Source organism: Phaethon aethereus, assembly GCF_964289735.1.
Source record: "Phaethon aethereus genome assembly, chromosome: 6".
Classification (NCBI taxonomy): Eukaryota; Metazoa; Chordata; class Aves; order Phaethontiformes; family Phaethontidae; genus Phaethon; species Phaethon aethereus.
The window spans coordinates 38,553,068-38,578,466 of NC_138580.1; the positions used below are offsets into that span (position 1 = coordinate 38,553,068).

Genomic DNA, 25,399 nt, shown 5'->3' on the forward strand with positions numbered 1-25,399 from the left:
TGGCCTGAACACACTCGATGCAGAAACGGGTTGTTGGCTGAACCAGCCTTGACCTAGTGATCATACACAATTTGCTTCCCATCTACAAGCGTAACAACCAACCCAGGTTTGACATCTCTTCATACCTTTGCCAAGCTGACCCTCAGCCACCAAGATTTGGCTAACTATTGCTTGTTTCTTACTCCTTCCTCTGCTTCCCTGATTAAAGGTGACAAGCTGTTGAGATGGCAGGAACTTGGAGGAGCTTGATGCCATTTCCAGACCACGGGTTGTCACTGGTTTTGTTGCCAGGTTAGGTCACCCCAAAGATCTCAACTTTCACAATACTGAAGCGCATAAACTGAAATACTGTTGTTATCACCTAAGATTACCGTCCATCAGGTCTTGTTTCTTCCCCTCTAAAAGCCTTGATGGATAGAGACATAGGCAGACCTCCAAAGGTACTTAGTAGTTCTTTAAGATTTGTGGTGGGAACTAGGTATGCAAATGCTCTTACACACATGGGTCTTGGCATGTCAGGAGCAAGCCACCAGTGTCTCTGTCCCTTATGCTTCCCTTCCCAGCTCCATCTGCCTCAGGTTGCTAAAAACGTCCAGAGCTCTGGCTGAAAGGTATTTCCAAAGAGGAGCAGGCCAGGGGGTGGGGTGGGGGTGTCTACCTAAAAATTGAGGTTGATGAAAGCAGAACTAAGTGCAAGGAGACCGACTCATACTTATTTACATTTTTGACAGAAAGCTCTGTAAGTCACGCACATTTTGACTTCTCAAACCTCATATGCACTGTCTTCTGTGCCAGACTAATCCTCCTTTTAGAAAAAAAGTATTCCGTACTGTGCTGCAAGCCAGAGCAAGACATTTGTCTCCTCCGATCCCTTTCAGGGCTTCCTCTGCTGTCCTTCACATGGCAGCAGTAGGAGCTGGTTGCTCTGCTACTGTATTTTCTGAAGCAGTCAGTGCAATGGCCTCTCAGAACTGGTAGACGTTGTTCCAAAGACTTGATTTGCTTCATTTTGGCATTTCCACAGTCATCCTTTACATGTAATTCATTTTTTTAAATTTAAAATTATTATTTTGTATTTTGCTGGTCACTTCCATATTGCTTCATTCAAAATCCAGAAAACAGTTCAAATAAAATCAGAGCTTAAGTGCAAACTAACTTTCCAGTGAACCGCTATGTGCGTTTTCTCCAGTCCAGTGTCTCTGTCTTCCAGTTTAAAGGACCCTTCCCACCACCACCCCATAGAACACCAGCAGACTTCATGACCCATATCAAATTCTCCAGTTCTCCATCTTGTCCTCAGTGTTGCCTGACAGCATCCCCAACTCCCTTCATGATCATGAAGAAGAAAAAGAGGGAAGAATTTTTTGGGGTCTTTTTACGTATCTATAGTCAGCAGGTATAAAACAGGAAAGCAAAGCTCTTTGCATACAAATCTTGGTTTCTTGGCCTGTCTTTTAGCTTCAAAAAGAACATGTTGGAGGTGTGGTTTTGTTACTCTCTTCTGAAAGGGTTTTTGTGTTTAAAGCGTTTGTCATGTTAGCACGTATACAAAAACGGTTGTGTCATGTACCAGTTCTGGAGTCTCTGCGGTGAGGAACTGGCAAAAAATCATGGTGTGGCTCAGAAGAAGGGTTTAGCCGTGTATTAGAGTCACATTATCATTTCTTGGAAAGCCACAATGAAGATCTGAACAATTATGAAACGCCACGTTAGCCATTTTCAGTTTCTGGGATAGAAGTGTTAAGAGAAAGAAATTGGATTCTCAATCTCAATTACTATGCTATCACACATGATATAAAAGTTGTCCATTTTTCCGTCTAATGGAAACTGCACTGAGATTTCCAGGAATGCTGTAGAGACTCTCATCAGTTCCTGCTGAAAGAAACAGCCTCTCTGTGGCTTCCCTACAGCGTCTGGGTTGAATCACTGAGAACTAGCTCGACGGCAGGCAACGCTGCCACTGGCCTTCACTGGTGCCGTCTGGCCTCTCTGACCGTCCGACTCTCCGAATCTGCGGCAAGTGAGAAACACCAGGTTGTACATGCCTTCTTTCAGTCTCTTTCCTTCCTTCCTTCCAGGTTCCCAACCCAATCTGCAAACGACTCCAAGACATTCTTTCACTTGGAAATATCAAAAATGAGTGAACTGGCAAGAAGAGGAAGCTCATGAGAGAAAGAAAGGGAGAAAGAAAAGGAGGGAGGGAGGGAGGGAAATAGGGGAGATAGAAAAGGAGAGCGAGAGAGAAAGAGTGAGGCAGCTAGAAGGGGTTGCCTTTCCACTTCCATAAGACCGCGGTCACTACACCACTGTATTTCGGTGTCTGTAGGGCGGCGGGGGCAGCACAGTGCCAGGCTTCAGGGAGAACTCGGAGAGGTATTCAGGGTTCTCTGCCACAATGGGCCGAATCCGTCCATTCTGTTTGTAAAAGTATTTTGTGCTGTACTCTTGCAGGTAGTCCGGGTGCTGGAGGGTGCTTCGTGGGGGCAGGCTGTGATTCCAGTAGTCTGGGTTGTCGAAGGCCTTCTTGGCCTTCTCTGGCAAATTGTTCTTCAGGTACTCAGCATTTTCCAAGGTGTTTGCAAAAGTGTTGAGGTACAATGGCTCGTTTACGTACTCATCCTCTGCTTTGGGCTGCCCGTTCGGAGCGTTGTGATACTCTGGGTTGTCCACAGCTTGGAGATCTCCATTCTTTCGTCGGGAAACGAATGGGTTCTCCTCCACTGGGTTTAGGTAATCTAAGGAAAGATTAAAAAGAAATCAACAAAGAGAGGGAGTAATCCATCCAAGTAACAAGCATCATGTGTTTGTTACTACCGGGCTGTACCAGAAGCAGTACTCGGACTTGTACATCCTTCCACCCCAGCTACTCATTCCAGCAAAGCTGGAAACTAAACTCCAGCTCTCGCCGAGCCATAGCTCCTGTGCCTTGTTTGATCCTGAACTTTCCTCTCAGAGTATGACCTACAGAGCCACAAATGCCAAGACTTCTGCCTCTGCTGCTGACTCTCTCGGCAACCTTGGACGTATCAGTCACACCCTCTGCTCTGCAGTCTTTCCATCCAGAGAGCTCTATAGAAATCTTAGTTAAGCTCTCTGCACAAAAACCATCCCCAAGGGCTAACTTCTAAGACAGCTTCATTTCTAACAGAACAATCTGCGTGATTAAAACTCTTCCATCCCTGAAGGACAAAGGGCCTTGAAGCATTATGAAAAAAATTATTCAAATGAGCCCTGGAAAGTACAAGAGAGTCTTACATCATCTCCAGAACAGGACTTGGAGCAGGTTACAGTTGCTTCGAATCACATTCTGTGGATTAACACCACAAAAATTGTATCTGAATTGCAGAAAGGGTTTAAGGCATATGGAGCTTGCATGGAAAACTAGACAAGGGTTGGAGAGGGAAGAGAAACTAAGGGGACTGGCTGTCCTAGGTTAAAAACACACACTTAGTAAGCTCCCTCCCACAGTCACACACAGGTGACTGAGCCACAGAGCAGCAGATTCGCTGGGTGTCATGTCCTGCCTTGCTCTGCGTGTAATGAGGTTTCGCTGCAAAACACAAAGCCTATGGGCCAGGGCAGGAAGGAGGTTGCTGACACTGCAAGTGGATGCAACATGCAAAGGACATGGCTTGGAGGTGAGCTGGGGACAAAAGGAACTGGGGGTGGGACCCCTGCAGTGAGATAGTCAAGCGCATCCAGTTCATTCAAGGCTGGAAATGATCAGATCAAACCCACTTCCAGTATTAATTCTGCCTTTTGTCTCACAGTCTAGGGGTTCCCTACAAAACAGGGTCTCCAAGCCACTGCCATTAGTGAGGGATGACACCTCAGCCTGCCTGTGCCACACAGGGATGCTAACATGCGATCTCCATCTCCAGTAGCATGGCTCTGGTCATGGTCTCTGGAGACACTTCCACACACAGTCCTGCCCGCAAAGAAACAGGCCCCATGGCCACTCTGTGTCTGTGGTCCTCACTTCAACTCTTTTTTGGCCCCTTCTTGGGTAAAACCAATTAAATGCAAAAGTTCAAGACTTAGTGAGTACCTTTGACCACATAGCTAAAACCTCTCTTCCAAGAGGTGGAACAGGCACACATGCCTGCACCAAGAGCACAGTGGAAGCATTTTTTTTTTGTAAAGCAATGACAACCAAGCAGTTGCTTGATTTGAGTCTCCCAGCTGACAGAGAGCACGCAGCATTGTGGCCACACTGTGACATCCCTGCGTCTGTGCCCAGCAAGACAGGAAGGAGGTGCTTTCTCCTGAGCTGCTACTACAGCATTCCTGAGGGCTCAGGTAGCACCTGTGAAGTGTTAAGCTCCTTCAGAACTCTGAGGCGCTGCAGGGAAAACCTCTATGTGAAGACACATGTGGGCTCACACTGAAGCAAACTCACAGCATCAAATCTCTTCTTGCAAAAGCCTGTTGCTGAAGAGTAGCACCATGAGTGCACTCCCACAATTGCTACTGCTGTGGGTCAAGCCCCAAGACTCTCTCCATTTCCACCACGTAACACAAAAGGTACGTGGCTTTCAAACTCTGAAGCGAACCTAATAGTTACTTGGCATTTACATTTGCATTAATTAATTTATTTAAAGCTAATGCAAAGGTTTGAAAGCAAATTACTAATGACACATCTAAATGACTGCCGGCACTATTTAAAAAGGAAGACATGAGTGATGGCTAACTGAGAAGTGTAGCACTCTGAGGCATGGATCTAGGCAAACTTCACCTTGCAGTGACGGTCTCTCTGAAGCACATCTTGTTCTTTCAATCCTAAACTTCTCTTGGGTATAAAATACCAACTGTGCAAATAGGTTCTATGATATGTTCAACATGACATTTACCAAGCACAATGCCATGAAGATAAAGAAGATCGATAAACAAAGCGAAGTGGAAACTATGGCTGGCCAAAGATAGATTCTTTCTTGGCAATAACTGAAGATTTGTGTTTGGATGAGGAGGAGGTTTGGGTTTTTTCACTCCTCTCTCTCATTATTTCCCAGAAAGAAAAATTAAAGGGGGAATTGCCAAACCTGACATCTTGGCACATTTGAGCTTTTCTAAGTAGTAAACTGAGCAAAGAAAAATGAATCGCCATTAACCGAGTCAGAATGTTTCCACCTTGCTGGGTTATTCAATAAAGCCATTTTTGGTGAAAAGCTGCTGATGTAGAAAAAGACAGAATGCAGTCAGGCTGGAGCAAGGAGGTTCTCTGGAAACACAGTTTTTTACCTGTTTTAGCTTTGTCTCGCATTGGCGTCATGTACCCATCCTCATCCAGCTCTCCCCGGATGATCCGCTCAGGTATGAAGACCGTGGGATCAGCACTGTACCTCTGGGTGCTGCTGTCCTCTTTTGCCAGGGTTGCTGCTTGTTTTCGTAGTGTGCCATTACAGCAAGTATCTTCAAAGATCTCTGCTGTGGCCCCTTGAGCAACTGGGGCTTCTGGTATTATGCAGCCAGGAGCTCTGTACGGCATTGGCACTTCTGCAGCATAGCCGCCATCTCTATACACAAACTGGTTCTGTTGAAAAAGAAAAGGCACCATGAGAAAGGAGGCTCTGAAGGGAGAGAAGATTCAACAGCAAGTAATTTCTGCAGCTCCTGTGCCTTTCCTGACACGCTTGCTCAATGATGCATTTCACTGGGCAGGTGAAGCCTTGTCCATCCTGCAGATTACTGCATTTCCAGCGCTGCGGGATCAGCAGCAGCACAGGCTCTGTTGTGGACCGGCAAAGCATCCCGTGGTGCTGAGCCGGCTTCCCCTCCCAGGGAGGCACCAGGAAGCCAGCTTCCTTCCCTGCTCAGGGCTGGAAATGGGGCAGGAAAACTTGTCTCCTACCTAGACATGTGGAGGTTGGATATACACAGCTCCAAGAGGCAAACACAGTATCTCCTCTTCTATTACTTTGGCAATCTCCCCCGATACCTGAACAAAACCCTTAAACCTCATGTTAGGGACATCTCCTCTGCAAAGGGGACTGGGGATAGAGGACACTATCATCTCTGAAATGTTTATTCCTGGGGGAATACTTTTGGTATGGTCACCCAAACACTATATAATTCCATCAGGTAGTGCATTTCAGGCTGGTGAACTGTGTTTGTATTGGTACCTCCACTCAATTTTTCAACTCAACCTACCATTTTACTTGTCGGCAAGGGCGTGCAAGGAAATTTTGACATCATGACCTATAAATAGGAAGGAAAAATGTACAGATTCATCCAAGCCTGTTACCTAAATACTTGTTCAAGAAAAGTTGGCAGTTGGCAGAATTTTGGTTGTGGGTCCATAGAGCTTGCACACAAATCCAGGCTGAGTGTAGAGATCCTGACTATTTGATTGCTTACATACATCACTCGCTGTTGGCTTTTGGGCCATTTATGTAGGAAAAAGGGGTTTGAAACAGAAAATACGTAGTGAAGGAAGGAGGAAAACCTGAAGGATGAAGGTTGAATGTGAAATACTTACTCCTGACATAGGGGTGTAGGCAGGAGGAGGGCTGTGTCCAATTTCACTCTAATAGGAAAGAAAAATGGAATGATGGATACGTAATAAGAGGTCACATGAATGAAACAAGTCACATGAGCTGCATGAGCTAATGGGGAGAAACAAGCACATCAGTCAGATTTCCTAACTGAAGCCAAAATTCAAAGAATTCAATCATGGCAAGAGTCTCACCAACGACAACAAGCTGTGTGCCTCACCAGTCTTAGGGAGGGCTACTGAGTTCCTCTTGCTGGGTAAGGGCAAGCGCCATGTTACACTTGCTGACAGCTGTATATCCTGCAAATACCAGGATCGTAACAGAAGAAGGAACAGAAGACACTTTACCAGAGAATACTTTCTTTTTTAAAAAAGGGGGCAGACTTCAAGGTCCTCAATACACATCTGGATACAGACTATGCAGCAAGCTTGTAACTTGGCAGCCTTCTGCAAGAGGCTTGTTTGGGACAACTAGGAGGGTCCCTTTAAACAGGGAACACCGTGGAAACCGGAGATGCTCTGATCTGGGAGGTCAGATCCCCTCTGAACCCCTTTGCCTTTCTTCTGTACCACAGATTTACTGTCACCTTGTAAGGACACGTGGACAGGTTACAACCCAGAATATGTTAGAGAAATGGATAAAAAACATCCCCTGAGCCTGCCAGATGCTACTTCAAACTCCTACTGATGGCTATAGGATGTTGCACCGCGGGAGACTTAATCTTCCTTCTCCTTGCCCTCTGATCTCGTATTTACTGGAATTCAGGGAAGCTTTCTGTATACTCCAAAAAGATGGAGAGAAAAGACAGAAGACAGGTAAGTAGTAAACTATGGTCCATCGTGGTAAAGATTTAGATAAACTGATGATTACAGGTAGGATCCACAGAAGAAATACAAAGTGGTGACTACAGAGAGTCAACTGTCTTAACATAGAGGAATGCAAAGCTCTGTTGGGAATCCTCTACCTCCTTGTAAAGCTCCCCAGCTTCCTTCCATACTGCCTATAGGCTGCGAGACTCCAAAGAGGGGGTTTTCTTCTTTTGGTTTCCAAGGTGGCTAGAGCCTTCCAGACTGCACAAGAGTGAAAACAGCTTTAGCCATACTGCGTTAGTATTATATGCAGGGGATTGGAGGTCACTGCTGTCCACTTTTCACAGACACTAAACCAGTGACTGTAACCACTCCTTTTCTATTTGGTACTACACCGTGCTATATTACACACCTTTAATTTACATCTTTCTATTTTCACAAAGGTACTCCCATGAATTTCAGCTTGTGGTTCATTGATTCTGGATGAGTAAGGGGAGAGCTGTCTTGAACTACTTTTAGTTCACAGCCCACAGTGATCTCTCAAGGGTAACTTAGAAAAGCAAGTCTTTTGTCAATGGGCTTGGCTTCAGTACAAAGGCCTATGCCCCTCTGCCCATAAATGTTTAGATGATTAGAAACTTCAAAAAATATTTTCTAGGATGGCCACATTATCTACCTGCAGGCATGCTTTGCTCCACCCTCATCACAAAAGGGTAAACCCACTGTCCTATCTTCGGATCTTCTTGGCCGTGACTAACATTTAAATACATACTCTGCAACTACAACAATGTAATAACGGGCCTTCTTAGAATAGTCCTGTCCCAAGACGTCAGCAGAGAATGCACTAGCATTAACGCATACATTGCTATTTTCGCTGACAAGACCTTTCCTAGTCAGTGACCTGCCAACTAAGATCACATTAATGGTATTTTCTTCATGCCTCCCCTTTCGTTCTGTACTAAACATAGTTGTCTTGCAACACCCTTAACACAGAACATTACAGCTTGGCTCTTCTCCAAACCACTGGTGTCTGCACACTTATTTAATTCTTTACTGTTTTTCCCCATTAATTAATACCCTGTGGTCACTGTTCCAAAAAAAGGAGGCAAAGAAAACAGCTGTGGCACCAATTAGTGGGGCTGAAAATGTGATATAATTGTTTAAATGTCTTTAAATTGCCTGCTAATTGCAATGTGATGTCATCATTTTGTAGGCTGCCAAGGTAAGTACTGAAAACCCCAGCCAATTCTTATTGGTTAGGACATGAATCACACTGTGAGCAGAAAATACATTTGGATCTTACCAAGTAAAACTTAAATAGCTTAAGCTATTTAAGTATTAAAACTTAAATAGATGTGTATGTGTTATACAATTTACCTTGTTCATTTTTTTTCTGGTGGTTGTTTTAGCATCTTAGATAATACTAAATATATGAATAAAAGAGCTGATGTTCCTTTCTTGAGAAGATCTAGGTTTTTGGATTTCTGATCCGGAAATTCTGACCTGAATGATCAAGACCTCTAGCTTGTTGAGATGGACAGAGACTTCAGAGACTGGTTGCCCAAAGACCTCACTACATAAACCTACTTAAAAACTTTCAACTTGCATAGTTAAAAAAAAAAATTAATCAATAAAACCCCCTTTTGATAGTGTAATACATATTATATGTGTTAGCTCTGGAGTGCACACATCCATTGACATTTAAACTGTAAGCATCCTCCAAAAGCAGCCTAGCCTTCTTGATTGCCCAGGAGCAGCCATAACCAGAAGCGCTTGAGATTTTATTCCTTATACCGCACTGCATTTTAGGCACAAACATGAGAAAAGATAAAAAACAAGCCAATGTCCCCTAAAGCCTTTTTAGAGGCCCTTTGGTATTAAATACCAGTGACATATCAGCTATTATAACCGCTAACGTTTGTGTAAAACAAGCCTTGATAAAAGAGAGGTAAATAACACTTTTGTGAATATTGGCTTGTGTGATTGCTTTCTATTCATTAATTTCATTTTCCAATTTCTTGCTTCTAAAAACGCCCAAAGGTAAATATCTCCTCCTTTATAGCAGGGACATTATATTTTCTGGCTGCATGCTAAACCGTAATGATATCAAAGCCTTGCTGGGTCCTGCCACTCACATTTATGTGGTTGTGTGAATATGCCTCTTCCTTTTCTCTTTTCATTTGAGTCTAGCATCACGCCTGGAGTATGGCACCCAGAGCTGTGTTCCTTCCGCTGCCTGCACCACAGCTCATCCCACAGCAGCCCTATGGTGACCACGGCTGCCTTCAAAGCTGCACGCACAGCAGATTTCAGATGGAAGAAACGCTGAAGGTACTCAGTGATGTGACGCTGCTGTGGGACTATGGCTGGTACAAGACTATCACCAAACAGGAAATAAATAAAATTTCATTTTACAGCATGCTTTGCTTGCTACCACAGCCTCCCAACAGCACCCTCGCTGCTGCAGAGCTGGTCTTCCTTGTCACCCACCGAGATGTGCACACATATTTGATAGGGTTGCATAATTATTACTGTTTCTTGTTCGTAAGCAGCCTGCTAAGCTCAAGGGACTGAAGATTTTTCTTTACTAAAGGCAAGGCTCAGACAGCATCAATGTACACACACACACGCATTTGAATCCACTCTGACACTGCTCCTATCCACATTGAGAACCCAATTCACTTTCACTCTCCTTCTGCTCTTGTATGCAAAAAGTACCAAACCTTAAAGCAGGAGTGAAACACTCCCACCTTCTCACACGTCCTGTTCAGAGGTAACTCGGTGATTGACTTTTGATCAAGCTCTGCAACACTTCCTTGTACCAGTTCAGTCCTGGGCTGTGTGCCCCCAGAAATAACTCACTTTCCTCCTACCCCTAGAAACTGTTTGCCCGATTTGAAATCAAGTCAGTACGCAGGCTCAAGTCACCAAACCACAGCGTCCTAACACAGCAGGCTGAGCAGATTTGTTCAAAGCATCAACATTGCAGCAGTTCTCTAGGAAGACGGACAGTTGATTTATACAAGTGGATCTGAATAATACATTTGGGATGCTCTGGTGGGGCTGCAGGCAGAGCACACAACACAGAGCTGTCCCATCAGCCCCGAGCAAACTCCAGCTACATTTCAAGGGACCAGCCTGGTATTTACAACCGATCTGAACTGAAATTCAAATAGGAAAGACGACCCCAGGAGAGCAGCCACCTCTGCTCAGCAGTCCTGCTTCCCTCTGACCACAGAGCTAACAGCTTACTCTGCCCTGCTTCAGAGAGCCCACAGCAAACATGTCCGAGATGAAAATCAAAGGAAAGAAAAAATGCGTACCATGAGATCGCTGCGTAATGTTAAATGGAAATGAAAAGCTGTTTGTATAGTAATAGCTCGAAGGCTTTGCAGAGCTCTGGAGATTTCTGGTCCTAGCCCCTGCTCAGAGCAGGGCCATATATAAAAAGGAAGGATTAGATGCCCCCCTGGGCTGTTACAGTTAAAGCATATCTGTCCCTACAGCTCACACCACCCGACACAAGTTTGGCATCCCTCCTGCTCTCTTCTGTTCAGCCTGGGCTCCTGACCCTGCTTAAGAAAACTCCATTCCCCACTAGGCACTTTCCTCTGGGACTATGAAGAAAGGTTCCCATTAGCATCACTGCCAAGTGTCATGGCTCAGCCCTAGGCATGGGTCATTGCTGGCACCCTGCATCATTTCAGCACACAGAAAACCAATCACAGCATACTTGAGATGTACATCTTCTGAAACTGGTTTGGGATATGTATGTGTCTCTTACATCACCTATTTCAGGCACACAATCAGCAATGTGGCCCACCTGAGTTAATGTAGCAAGACAGGGCACACATTTTTCTAGTGAGAGGAAAGGGGAGCCTATTATTCAACAACAAAAAATAAAGGCAGGAATAATATACACAGGCTGTGGACAGTAGCTATGCCACAGTTTACAATGCCCTTAGTTCAATGACCATGAAGTTCCATTTGGGATAGATGAAACTTTATTGGAAATGAAGTCCCAGTCCCTTTTCCAGCATTACCCTTTCTCAAAACCTCAGAAACCTTCGTTCTTCCATCTTCAGAATGGCTGGCAAACAGACGTCAGCTGGCTCAATATGTGATTTGATCTAAGCATGTCACAAGAATAAAGATGCAAGTATTCTTCTTCCCTATTATTTTGTCTTAATGCACCATGAGTGTCAGCCAGGAGAGCAGGGAGAGAGACAGCTTGCATGTGTCTATCTTTCCCTTTCAATCTCTTTTACTCCCATATCATTCCTGTCACCCATGGCTAGCCTTCTGTCACTCCTTTTTTAATACACTCTCCAAGATGTTTTACAGTAAATGGCACCTTCTAACACCGGACCAATTCCCCACAGTTTGGAAGAGACAACATACCATCTCCTAGCTACTCTACCAATTCCCTGGGGGAGAGAAGGGTCAAAGCGCTGCTCCTGCTCATATGCTGTAGCATCTGTCCAAAATACAGGAGCAGCAGCAGCTCCTTTTCTGTACAAACCTCGAGCTTCAAATCCCAAAACAGGGAAAGGATGGGGAATGGGATCAAAACCACAACATGGTCATGATTTGTGATTGCGACATGGCAGACAAAAAAAAAGGCACAAAAGAAAGTTGATGAGCAACACTCGGAGCAGCAGCCCCCTCCTATGCCGCATGCTGCACTGCCATCTTCCCCAGTCTGTTTTATACAGTAATCAAAGGATATTCTGAGCCTCTCAAAATGCCATCAACCCTCATTGAGAATGAAATAGAGCACATCTCCACTGAAGCCTTTACAGCAGTAATCATTACAGCATGCTGGCCTGAACAGGGAGCTCTTACAGACAAAGATGGGTTTTAAAAATAAAATAAAAAAGCCTTCCTAAAATCTGAATAGAAACTTGATGATAATCTCCCAATTTTATTATGCAAGGGGGAAAAGAAACCCATAATTGTGCACTCTTGGTCTCTTATAGCAAAGAATAGGCTTCTTGATGAAATGCTGAGTTGATTTAGAGCAGGGCTGAGATTCTGGTGGCAATAATACACTAAAAGAAATAACCATCCAGCTGACTGGGATAAAATAATCAGTTTTTAACATTCTAAATCTAAACTTCATCTGTGCCTCCTCCCACTTCTCCCCACCGCCTCTTTTGGAGAGTCTTTTTATAGCTTTGAGAATTTTTTTCCCTTCCCCTACCACAGCATTCAACAAGAAAGACAGACTCTTTGCTCTGGCTAACAAAGGACATTTTAGGCTGTGCTGGCATTTATCCCCTTTGCATGTATGTTTCGAAATTACAGTATTTGGCTCCAGAGTCCTCCCGCCACCTTATGCTCGAAGCATTATCACAGGAGTCCCACTGCCATGGGACATTGCGGATGGCACTCTCTGGCTCGTGAACCCCAAGTACCGCGGGCAGACAGGTGTTTAAATGACAACTCCTTGGAGACCTGCCAGGTGCCTTTCCAAATCATGGTCCCTTGTTTTTTCAGGTACTTTCAGTAAGAAAATCACAAATATGATTCATAGAATCATAGAATGATTTGGGTTAGAAAGGACCTTAAAGATCATCTAGTACCACCCCCCCACCACGGGCAGGGACACCTTTCACTAGACCAGGCTGCTCAAAGCCCCATCCAACCTGGCCTTGAGCACTTCCAGGGATGGGGCATCCACAACTTCTCTGAGCAACCTGGGCCAGTGCCTCACCACTCTCATAGCGAAGAATTTCTTCCTTATATCTAATCTAAATTTACCATCTTTCAGTTGAAAGCCACTGCCCCTTGTCCTATAGCTCCATGCCCTTGTAAAAAGTCCCTCTCCAGCTTCCTTGTAGGCTCCCTTAGGTACTGGAAGGCTGCAATAAGGTCTCCCCGTAGCCTTCTCTTCTCCAGGTTGAAGAACCCCAACTCTCTCAGCCTGTCTTCACAGAAGAGTTGCTCCAGCCCTCCAATCACCTTTGTGGCCCATGTCCTTCTTATGTTGGGAGCCCAAGAGCTGGACGCAGCACTCCAGGTGGGGTCTCACGAGAGCGGAGTAAAGGAGGAGAATCACCTCCCTTGGCCTGCTGGCTATGCTTCCTTTGACGCAGCCCAGCATACGGTTGGCAGAATTCAATAATTCCATATGGCTGGCATTCCTCAGAAACGGACGTTTTTCACTAACAATTTCTGTTTCAAATCTAGTCACTGAAGGAAAATTTTCTCCCAGCTCTCATAATTATTTCCTGACTTTCAGTCCACTCTTCCATCTACTGAATTATATAGAGTTGTTTAGCTTGCTGTTTTCCAAGAATGCCTCATCAGTGCGGTGTAGAAATATTTATTACTTACTCTCTTTATATCTATTGACTTTTTTCTTTTAGGAGAGGAAAGAAAATGGATCAGCTGTGAGCTCTCTTAACACAGCCAGCAGCTATTCATGGATTAAGCAGATGCTGCCTGATTTTAAACCAGTTTATATTAAAGCTCAATAAATTTACATGTCATGCATCAAGGTTTGAAGCAATATACAGATACAGACTCTTCCACCGATACCACCGAGTGTTAACTTGCAGTAGGTCTCACCAGGAAGTACTGTGAACTGGTGACTTGTAATTAAATCTATATTAAATTTGTAGAAACCAAAATGCCATCCAATACTTTCAGGAATTCTGACTCAAAATCTATACGCCTGAGTTCAGGAACCTGAATGTGACAGAAAACAGTTAACGCATTAAAAAGTTTCTGGTTTAAGGCACTTGACCTGCAAAACCATGAGGCAATTTGACAAGTCGGTCCTTATAATCTATTCAGGCTGAGAAGGGCTTACTCCTTGAGAAACACCACTGATTTCAGCTGGCCTGGTTGCAAAGCAGAAGACTAATTGCCATAAAGCACTTTCAAAGAATTCTCTGTGAAGAGCTGGGCATCATCTGTTCTGTTTGAGTCCTCCAGTATTCCTTTTTTCTCTGGAAAACTTAGCACATTTTTAAAACGTATTTAAATACTCATATTGCATGTTTATTCTTCCTACTTCATTCACCCTGAGTAATGAAATTAGGCTGACTAGTATCAGTCTGGGTTCACCTCCTGTTTTTCATGGACAAAGATGGCCTTGTGCTATCTACAACATAGGCCAGAAATAGACACAAAAGAACTTCCCAGAATTAAAAAGTTACAGTAGGTAAAATATTTGTGATGGTCGACTAGATACCAACAAAACACTAACAGCTACTGAGAACCGCTTAATGTAAAAAGCAGAGCAGAACAGAAAGGAGCCTCCTACCACCAGCATGTCATTAAAACTTAGGGAAGCAAAAAATGGGAATTTGAGATCCCTAAAGAGAGCTTGGTGGGACTTCCAGAACTGCTCTGAAGGTTTGATGGCAGCAACTGCAGTACGCAGTACACTCTTGCCTAGACTCTACTAGGAAAATATACAAAATGTAGTATTTGATGAAAGACGTATAGAAATGTATTCACACAAACTTTCCTAACTAATCAAGCAGTTTTTCAAGAAGCAAGAGAGGTAATATAAAGAGAGTGTCAGTGTAATCTTCTGAAACGTTATAAAACCCTTTGATACAATGTCTAGTTTATTTACAAGTTCATCTGTTCTGGCATTGGAGATTTCATTACAACACTTGCGTAAGGAAGCGACAGAGTCTAGTAGAAAGGCAAAAAACCACAAGAATACAAAGGTTTTCAGAAAGCTTTTGATCACCTTTTAAAGAGAAGGAATTAAAGAAATGGGATAGAAATAAATAAAAAAGTCCAGAACCTGTCAAGACTGCAGTAATAAGCATCAAAATTAAGGAAGGATTTGGTCATATTATTTTTGGGAAGATATTGCAAAGCAGAGGGGTAGCAAACACCTAAACCAAATAAAAAGGAGACATCAGTGTTGTCCTTCTTTAACAAAAAACACATACAAATGGTACTATTCTACTCAGCCTCTTAAGCTGAAGAGATTTCTGATAACTGGCAGCTCCTCAATCTAGCACGAAACAGGGTGCGTGGTGGACAGTAATAGGATCCAAACCCTGCTAAGAGTCAGCATTAACTGCCAAGTGTGACTTTTCTACACTGTGATGGATTTTCCATCCCACCTGATACAATCAAGACAATCTTTCCAAAAGACAAACTCCACCTCAAGCAGAATTTCTGCACTTGATGCAGAAATTAAGAGACAAGAGACTCCGGCCTGTGTTATGCCAGAAGGTTAGACAAACTGCTTGCAATGGCCCCATCTAGCCTTGGTATCTTTTCACCCAAATTATCTATTGACTTTAGGATGAAATAGTTTTACTGTCATCAGCCCCACATGGCCAGGACACACCTGGAAAAATAACTAGCTTGAGAGCTTGGGCAGGAACTGCCTTTTCTTACAGAAAAAGAAATGCTGACCAGGAAGGCACCGATTGCTGCTAAAGCCCTGGATACAAGGAGAATCATGGACAAATCATGACTCCCTCCTGACGCCTTCTTTGCCAAGAGGAAAGGATACTATAACCACCTGCTAGCTCTCCCCACTTGCAATGACAGTACCTCTCATACTAGCTCAGCTGTACTATGAGACAGCCGCGAAGTGCCCCTCCAAATTCTACTGCTCTCCAAAATCCCTCCTTCCAGCTGTAACTGAAGATGGTGGTGCTTACAGTCCCCCACCTTCCAACTCTGCTGTATTTCAGTATGTAAAGAAGGTTATATTAGACCTCAGATCTGATGATCTACCTCTGGAGCACTTCAGGTGCCTAAGAAATTCAGTGGTAGTGATCCCACTGGATGAATAGTCCCTATTGTCCATGATAAGCTTTGGAAGGAAAGATGCCGTATGCCATACTGATGTGAAACACATCTAAAAATCACTAACGGCCATCTAAAAATCACTAACGGCCATCTCCTCTGTAATCTTATGATTTGAAAATGGCTACTTGTTGAATTTAGAAACCAGAACAAATTAATCATAAAGATAACTTCTTGCCTGGGATCTCTCTGGAATAATCTTTTTACACGCAGACATATACAGGATGTTCAGCCATGAAACACTACCAGACCTAATGCCACACCAGGACTGCTACAACAGCATTAACAGACACTACTCAGGGAACCGAAAACTGGCTTTTGGTCTACCAGCATCTGCTTTAGCCAAGCAGAATAGTCTCCCTGGACATATGAATTAGACATCTCTGAAAAAAATAGTTTGATATTTAATTGCAGGGTTGGCAGGTGCTTCTATGATATATAGCATATGGAATAAAATTACAGGGACAGTTATCAGTGAGTAATAAACAGTACAGACAGTTTTCAGCAGGAATTAGCCAAGGATTTAGAGCAAAAAGCATCATGGGGTACACAGAATGCTTTCTGTATTAGTATTATCTCTGTGCATACAGGATAGTACTTGTAACAAATACCTGAATGAATCATCTAATGGCTGTGAATGTAGGACACTTGAGCACTAGCTGGAGTCCTGTGCTCATGGAAACACTGCCGAGGATTCAGCTTATCTCTCAGAAGCACAGAGCTTCTAAAACTCCATATTTCTAGAATATCTCTAGACAATGGAAAATAAAAGCTGGAAAAAGCCTAAGAGCTGAAATTGCAACTGAAGAGTTTCAGATGCAATGAAAGAATTCAATTTAGCTTAGGATGCTAATTTTTATTTAAACGCGGCATCAGTCTCAGGCTGGACTTCATAACAGAGGGCACGGTTATGGGCTAGTATGCGCGTGCAGGCTTCTGCTCCTGGCAGTACAGGCCCCAAAGATGTGCTAGTATGAAGCCAGTGTGGGTGTGATGGAAACGCTGAAGCTGCGTCTGAGCCTCACAGCTTCGTGAATCTCAGTAATCCTTGGAGGAATAAGGATGTGACACTTCCCAGGGAGCTGAAAACTCCCCAGAAGGCTCCCTCTTACCAGTCTTTTTCAGATGGGCTGCAGCTCTGTGCTATTAATTCATATCCAAATAGCTTTCTTCTCCACATGGGAGGGAAAAGGCAGGCAGTTTTTTTTACGCAAACCTCATCCACCGTGCCTCTCCCAGGCAACAAGCTGCAAGGATTTAGGACCAAGATCACCCTAGAGAAACTTCAGAGCTTTCCTTGGGAAGTAAATGCTCTTGCTCTTCCTTAATTCCCTGACTTCAAAGCCTAAGTGTGAAAAGGCTCACAATCTCACTGCTTTCTTCCTGTAAACTTTTGTCCCCAGTAGAGCTGCACTGCTGGAACACTCAACTAAAGCTGTCAGTACAACACGTCCAGAGAAGGAGCGTGATACTCTGCCACCATATAACCGACTCTTTCTTTACTAGAACTACAATCAGAACAACTAAGACAGGAAATACAGTATCTTTCATGCTTCTGATCTCTGAAAATGACATGACGATCATGTAGCTCTTGTCTCTTTTACTTCACCAAATTGCCTGGCAATCTCCCCATAACATTTAATTTGCCAGACACAGTGAACACAAGCTACCTAAGCTGCATGCATTTATTTGGCATCTATGGCTGTAGCAGCACCATAATGAGTTTGTGTAATATTAATATTCACTACACCAAAGAAGCATAAATCACAAACTATCCAAAGGAAACACAAAGACAGAATCAGACAACTGCAGATTAGAGAGCTCTGACAGCATTTCAATTCTGTGTGATTCTTGTAGCTGACATCCATCTGTGCTGAACTATGCACAGCAGATGCACTATTACCTTAAAGGAGTTACTGTGTATTTTGTCTTAAATCAACACGAATCTTCACCGGAAGAACACTTACTGTGCCAAGAACTGAGTGCTTTAGAAAAACAACAGGCAAATATGTAGCTTTCTGCACAGAAAGGAAACAAATTTTCTACATCCAGAAAAAACCTCTCTGCAAAGGAAACCAGGAATGCTGAGATGGTATGGGGTTTTCAACTTGGCCCCAAGTCCCTCCAGCAATAAGATGCTGTGGCCTTCCTGCAATCTAGATGTACTTGCCTATATGGCAGTACTAGCAGGACATTTACGCAGAATGTTAGCAAACACCGCTGAGACTGAGGCTAGTCTGAGACACTGGACAGCATCAAAATTCTACTGGTAATCCTGTTACAGGAGTTAGTCTCCAATGGTACCAGCAAGTGCTATTATAAATCAGCTGGTTGTTCAATGGCAACTTCTTTGTCCATCCCTTCTTTTGGCCTTAAAAACGACCCCTCCTTAAAGAGGCTCCTACAATAAGGAAAAACACTATGGAGATGGAAGGGGTACGAAAATACAGAGCTGGGTGCAAGCTTTCTGTCCCCCCGCTGCCCTTTCTGAGGTTACCTGGGTGAGGAAACTTGGCTCAGAATCTGAAAACTTTGGACAAAGGGTAATTCCAGATTTCTTTAAGTGTTAGATTGTTGTATGATGCTACGAGAAAAATTCCCAGCGGTAGGAGTTACTGAAAGAAGGATACAGTCTCACTACTGTCATTAAATTGAATTGCAAAGCAAAGCTCCCACTGACTTTAGTGGTACAAGATCACAGTCTCAAACCAAGATGGGAAATTGTGAGCTGCAGAGAGGAGACCTCACATCAAGAAAGTGATGGAGCCTCTGTGTGGCAAAATAAAGGTACGGGGTCTCTTTCTGCAGCTCTGCTGACTTCAAGGTGATCATATGCATGCAAGTAGCTGCAACAGTGTGGTTTAAAGGTAGGCAAAGGCTGTGAGAAAGTTACTTGAATTTTGTAACAATAACAACAACAATCATTATCATCATCCTGTGTTAGCTTTCCGTCAATATCCCAGGGAGCATGTTGGCTTCCCAAACAGCACATTCTAAATAACTGTTTCAGAGTATTTACTCTGGGATTTTTGTTGGAATTCATTCCCTCAGCTCTAGTGGACGACTCTGCTTGCCTGGCACTAAAGACAGAGAGCAAAAGGAACTGCTGAAAAGGCAATTACATTTTCCTACTAATCCTTTCTTCTTTATATATGCCCCGGTGTTTCCAGCACATATGGGAGTGAGATGAATATAGCAAACCTTACGGATCTGACTCTGCTCTCTCAACCCTATGTTGGTGTAAATGGTAGTACTCCACCATGTAAAACTAAGCTACAGTGAGTTACATCAGTGTGACAGTGAACACCTTTCAAAGGTAACTATTGTCGTTTCCATCTTTTCTCAGAGGTTGTCAGCAAAGGAAACAGAACGTCTCCAGAGACAGCTACGAGTGAAACTGACTTATTTCAAATCAGCATCAGCACTAAAAATTAACTCGTTGCCATAAAGAGTAAGCTCCTTGCTTATTGCTAAGTCATGTGTCATGCCCTCATGTATCATCCCCTCTTCAACTGCCTTTCAGGGATGCAGGAGAAATGCTACGTGAATCCAACTTAGACTGTGGGACTACAACCTAGCTTCCAAAGACCTCTCTAGCCTCCTTGCCTTTGAAAACAGTAGCAATTCCCTTCTGAATTGATGGGATATAATTTAACACCAGATTTAATCTTCCTTATTCCAGAAAAGCACTGCTTTACTCAAGAGAGGCAAAAGACCTTCATGCAGTGTATGGTCAGAGCATGAATACTGACCCAGTTTATACACTCTTAGCTCTTTTGCTTACCTCTTCCCTGCCTCACATGTGTAATCGGTGCAGACCAGGATATGAATTTGGAGTCACCTTGGCTAAGAACAATGTCCAAAAGGTCTCTAAAGCACGAGGAATAAACACTCAACATTTCAATAAGACTCTACTTAGTATTTAAAATGTAGTTGTCCACTAAAAGGAGCATAGGGAGAAAACAAACAAGTCCCTAATTACTAAATACATCTAATGCTTGTGTGAGTGTCCTCACGTTAGTAATGCATTTCACCATCTCTTAGTTTTTGTGAGAAGGAGTGACACCTACACTGTTAAAAGGATGGAGACAAGGAACAGGCACAGGTCACAGCTGCAGGCAGGGAGCTCAGAAGTAAAGACGAATTCCTGAAACCTGAACTCAGGTCCCCACCTGCAGCAGGGCTCCCTGAGGCACTGAGGCTGAGGCATTTAGGACAGGATCCATTTCACCAGAGCTCATTCACCAGGTCTCAGGCTGCTCTGGAGCTGTCAGTAGTCAGTGGATACAGAAAGACACCTCGAGAAAGTAACTTATCCCACTGTAAATGTCCACGGCAGGCAGCAATTATCACCCACTGGATGCATCCACTCTTCTCCAATGACACGAAATGAAGTCTAGATGAAGAGCTTAGATTTTATCCCTATCCTTTTGATGGTTAGAGTTCTGTGAACTGAAGTCCACCTGAAGACTCTCTGTGCCTCAGCTCCCCTTGTAAAATGAACAGCACTTCCTCCACTGACAGAGATGTTACGAAGATACTACAATTCTGTGACATGCTCTGCAAAAACACGTGCTTGTGAAGACAGGCCAAGAAAGCATCTCATACGAACAGGAAAAGGGGCTGGGTCTGAAATCTGGCTCCAGACACAAAAGCACATTATCTGTATATTCCAGCTGCCCTCAGTTACATCAGTATCAACCCTGCCAAGACAAGAGGATTGCAGGGTGGGAGAATCAGAGCTATGCGCTTCCTGGCCAGCATGGTACGCAACTGAGAAACAACACTGCTTGACTTCACAAGCCTCAGCTGTGCTTTCAGGAGAGGCAGTTCAAGTGGAGCCTTTGTTCACTCATGGCTGAGCTATTAATTTAGAATTCACTGAGGCACAATGAACAGGGAACCCAGTGACAACATTTTTATAGTCACTCTACAATGGGAGCTTGTAATTCCCAAGGCAATTCTGGCCGGTGTTTGATTAGTGTACTTAAATCTCCACCTGTGCTTTTATAACAACCAGTATTTCCTGTCAGAGCTTGCTCTTACCCTGTTGGAATCAATTCTTGTCCTGGAGGTGTAGATGGGAGGAGGGATATTGAAGGCTTGAGGAACAAGATACTCTTCTGCATCCATCATATCTTCCAGGTCTTCCTCATCGAGAAGGTTTTGGAAGAACTTGCTGTCATTTGGGCTTGGGAGCTTCATACGATCATCTCCCTAAATAGGTTGTATTGAGAGAGGAAAACAGTCAAAAGATGGGTTAATTTCCCAAAAAAGGAACTGCAGCCTTCTTCAGAGCCTAGCAGCCAGGCTGCACGGACCACACATACTGCTTTGTTTGTTCTAAAGCACGGCATTCAGATCATTGTTTTTCATTTTTTTACTGGGAATATGATGACAGAAAGGGAGTAACTGCGTAAGTCAAGCAAAGTCATTTTTTGGCATTCTTGTGATCGAGTTTTTATCTTTCTTCTCTCTTTTCCCCATACAAGCTCAGTTTCTGACCCTAGTTCTGTCAAGGCCTGATGTATTTTGTGAAATATCTCAGCTCTTTAGGCTCACATGATCGGGGAAAATAACATGGAAACTGCTGTGTCTGGGTGTTTGCTTTATTTTCATTTGTAAGTTTAGGGACTTAGAGGCTAGATTTCTCTCTCATCCACATAGAAAGTTCTGCAGAATGTAACAGAGCTGAAAGCAATAAAAATCAAACCAGGGAACAACAGCAATAACAATGATATGCATTTTTATTGAAATAGCAGCTACAAAATGGACAGGCAAATCAGGGCTGCACTTTGCTTGGGGCCATGAAACATCACAAAAGGCAGCCTATGCCCCAAACACCTAACAGCCCATAGAAATGACGCTAAACTTAACCGCATGGCTGAAGAATGGCCTCCCACTCTGCAAGAATTACTGTGCTACGTGTGGAATCCAGCAGGGAGTGATGGCTTTGCTACAGGGTGCATATAGTCCCGTTTAACAGCTCAACACCAAGCCTATCATTCTTGATAGCATCTGGGGGGAATGGGGAGTCATAATGGCAGAGATGCCGGTCCAACGGAGTTACCCTGGTTTCTCCTCAAGAAGCACATTGTCTATATTGTCTGCAAGGATCACTGGAGAAGCCTCACAGGATGAAACTCCCACCAGACTATACAACAGGGGAGAGAAAGGGAGAGAAGAGATATTTGGACTACAGAAGCATATCCTATCTAACAAAATAATTTAATCAGTCTGATTTTTCCAGAACCACTTCTATCACCTGAATTTACAATCTAACACAGTGAGGAATACTGCACGAGAAATTCCACATTCAGCACCACAAATCCTCTTGACTGGTATTTTACTTTTCAAATATATTTTACTTCTCCTCAAGCTGAAGGAGAGTAGTGTACATTCACACTGTGCAATAATACACCATGAGTAAGCTAGTATGTCTACACAGTGAAATGAAACACCATGCGGTGAGACTAGCACTAGACCCAGAAGCAATGAGGAGACACAAAGCGGCAGTGACTGTACTTCTGGAGGCTCTTCAGCTCGAATTCTTATGTCAGTGTGAAGCTAAGGACCAGCTTGGTATACCTCTGCCCTGTACTCCACGATGTGGAGCAGACACAGCATGAGAGTGTCATTACCTGGATGAAACTGATTTCATGCTTTGGTCTCTGGTATTTCAACATCACCTTACTTCCAATTTTTCATTTTCATTTGAACTGCTCACACACTGCGCCCACCTAAGGACCTTATCAAATAGTCGAATTCATTTTCTGTGGCTTGAGTCTGAGTTGTAGTAAAGACATACACAACTCTAGGCTTCTGCAGAATGCAGGAGTGAAAGGACAAAAATTTCCACCTTGCCTGTACTCAGGGCATACCCAGCTGCAGCTAGATGTAGTCAACAGATATGGCTATATTGGTACTGCCCTGCTGCCACAGCGTAGCTTCACGGGATGAACCATGCTGGTGTGGGTCTATTGCAGGGACTGCGAAGCACTACGGAGCCTGTACAGCCTAAGGAGGACACACAGGGAAGTTCCCCTCTAGCATGAGAGGTACCAATGTGACACAACTTCCTATCATCTGAGAAGCCTTTTTGTTCAGGCTGTGAAAAGAAACTTTCTTATGATCTCAGTAGTGCAGGGAAAAGGCTCAGGATAACCCCCTGAGATTCAGCCTAAGCAATATAGAACCAAGCAAGTCCTTGGTCTAAAGTAGGTCCACTGTCCAACGACAGACAAATATTGTCCCCAGTTCCATGACAGAATGTGAAGTACTGAGCAGCTGATCTTGCTCATAAATACAAGCTTAAGAAGTGAATTTCAGATTATGTTATTATTATTATTTTTGAGATACTGACACTGGCTGTTCTAATTCATTCTTGTATAGTACTGTGGCTACTGTTTGCTTTAAATTCAAGAGCACCTTGAACTTAAAGACATTCAAAGGCAACCCCTTTAAGAGTCAGGTTTGGCAAACATTTTTTTTTCCCCTGATGTTGCAGAATTGCTTACCTGAATTACTAGGTATCTCTGAGGGTCTCGAGCCATTCTAGAGAATTCAGCAGCCAGCTCCTTGAATTTTGGCCGACTGTCAGCATCAATCATCCAGCCTGGGGACAGACGAAAGATGAGAAAGAAAACAGGTAACTGTCAAGGGAAGAAATCATTCCAGTTTTTTAAATGCACAAGCTTGAAGTCCTTGACAGCTCTGGCCTAAACAAAAGTTGCAATAAAGAGCCCAGAAGGCTGGAAAGCTAGAACCCTATGATGCATCTAAAATGGAAAACATCTGGTCTTGGCCAGAGAAGACTAGAGCGTTCCCCACTGCAAGAATTTCTTCTTAATTTGCTCCGAGCTCCTGTTCCCCATCCCCGAAACAGAAACAGCAACAACACCTTGCAGTTTTCTGTGTCTGCCCATTTAGATGTCAGCTCTGACTGTTCTTTATTATGGATGTGTCCGACCTCTAATATAACGAATCTAATCTCATCTGAATCTAGTGGGTTTATTACAAAGTTACTACTAAATACAATTTTACTTTAACTGGCCTACTGTTCCACAGTGACTTAGATTAAAAAGAGCTGTTCAACAGATCTACAGGATGACTGACCTCCCATCCACCTTTCAGGTAATTCTGCATTCACGTGTCTGCATAATTAACACAGCCCTCACCCAAGGCATTAGATGCTATTTTACTTGAGTAAGGGTGATTCTTTTGTCCTTCACTCACTAAGAAATATTCATTAGGAACAACAATTCTCAATCCCTGCTAACGCTTTCTGCAAAACAAGCAAGTAGTACAGGTAGTCACCACCAGCAACTAGTTTATCTCAGTGTCAGCTTTTTCTAATGGAAGATCCTATCAGCAACTTCCCAAGAACATGTTCTCATTTGCCAGAGAGGCTAAACGAAGCAGGCCTTATCGCCTTCGTGCCGTTTAACTGAAGAAGTGACAGATGCAGGAAAAACAAAGCTACTGTAGCTTATAAAGAATTTAACAAAAACATTACAGGACTAAGTCTGTACATCTAGCTGTAACTTTCCGTCTTCCAGAATACCCCATCTACTAGGACTTCCTTTTGTCCATTGAGATTCACCTCATACTTGTTAGAAATCCTATCAGATGGAACATTTCTGCACTCAACCAACACGAACCCCTTGCGCTATTCAGACAATTTCCACACCTGCATGCGCAGTACTACTGTTTTCAGAAGGTATGTTATTTACCTCTCCTAGTCTTATTGTCTTTCAGTATTTTTGTGTACAAAGCAAAAAGGAAAGGACTATATAAGATGGATGAGATGTCTGTATGTTTATCTCACTTAAATTAAGTCAGAAACACCAGAGAGATGTTCCTAATTCTTTTTAAATTAGAAGCATAGCCTTGGAGGATACTGTCACTAGTGTGGCTATCTTGGAGATAAAAGGGTAGGAAGAAACCATGTGCAGAGTGCTTTCCTTTTTTGCTAAAGTAAAAATACTCATAAATTATTGTACTGGACTAAGTATGACAAAAAGTTATCCTCTCTGTAGCATTTCTTGTATTAATTTAATTTTACTTTTTATTATTACTATTGCAATCATCATTCTTGTTAATAACAATAAAACATTAATGCTTTCCTTCCTCAATATTTGGAACCAGCATTTCTCCTCACAAGCTTCACTAGCTGGGTATCCATGTACCATAATTATGTTTAATACTATCTTTTTTAACATCAAAATCAATTGTCATGGAAATGACAAGGGTTTACAATAACAATCATACAATTTTGATTTCACAGCAAGAAAGTGAGATACCATC

The 25,399-nt window shown here is 43.3% G+C and overlaps 1 protein-coding gene across 1 annotated transcript in view; it reads right to left on the reverse strand.

Annotated features, from left to right (window-relative positions):
• Positions 1 to 2,187: 2,187 nt before the first annotated feature.
• Positions 2,188 to 25,399, reverse strand: part of ERBB4 (erb-b2 receptor tyrosine kinase 4) — a gene marked incomplete at its 5' end in the record, with an annotated part of 635,614 nt that continues 612,402 nt past the window's right edge. The window contains 4 exons of the mRNA XM_082001544.1: positions 2,188 to 2,735; positions 5,239 to 5,530; positions 21,140 to 21,310; positions 23,611 to 23,708. Coding sequence (XP_081857670.1) covers positions 2,299 to 2,735; positions 5,239 to 5,530; positions 21,140 to 21,310; positions 23,611 to 23,708 — 998 coding nt within the window. The 3' untranslated portion in view covers positions 2,188 to 2,298. The remainder of the gene's footprint in view (positions 2,736 to 5,238; positions 5,531 to 21,139; positions 21,311 to 23,610; positions 23,709 to 25,399) is intronic.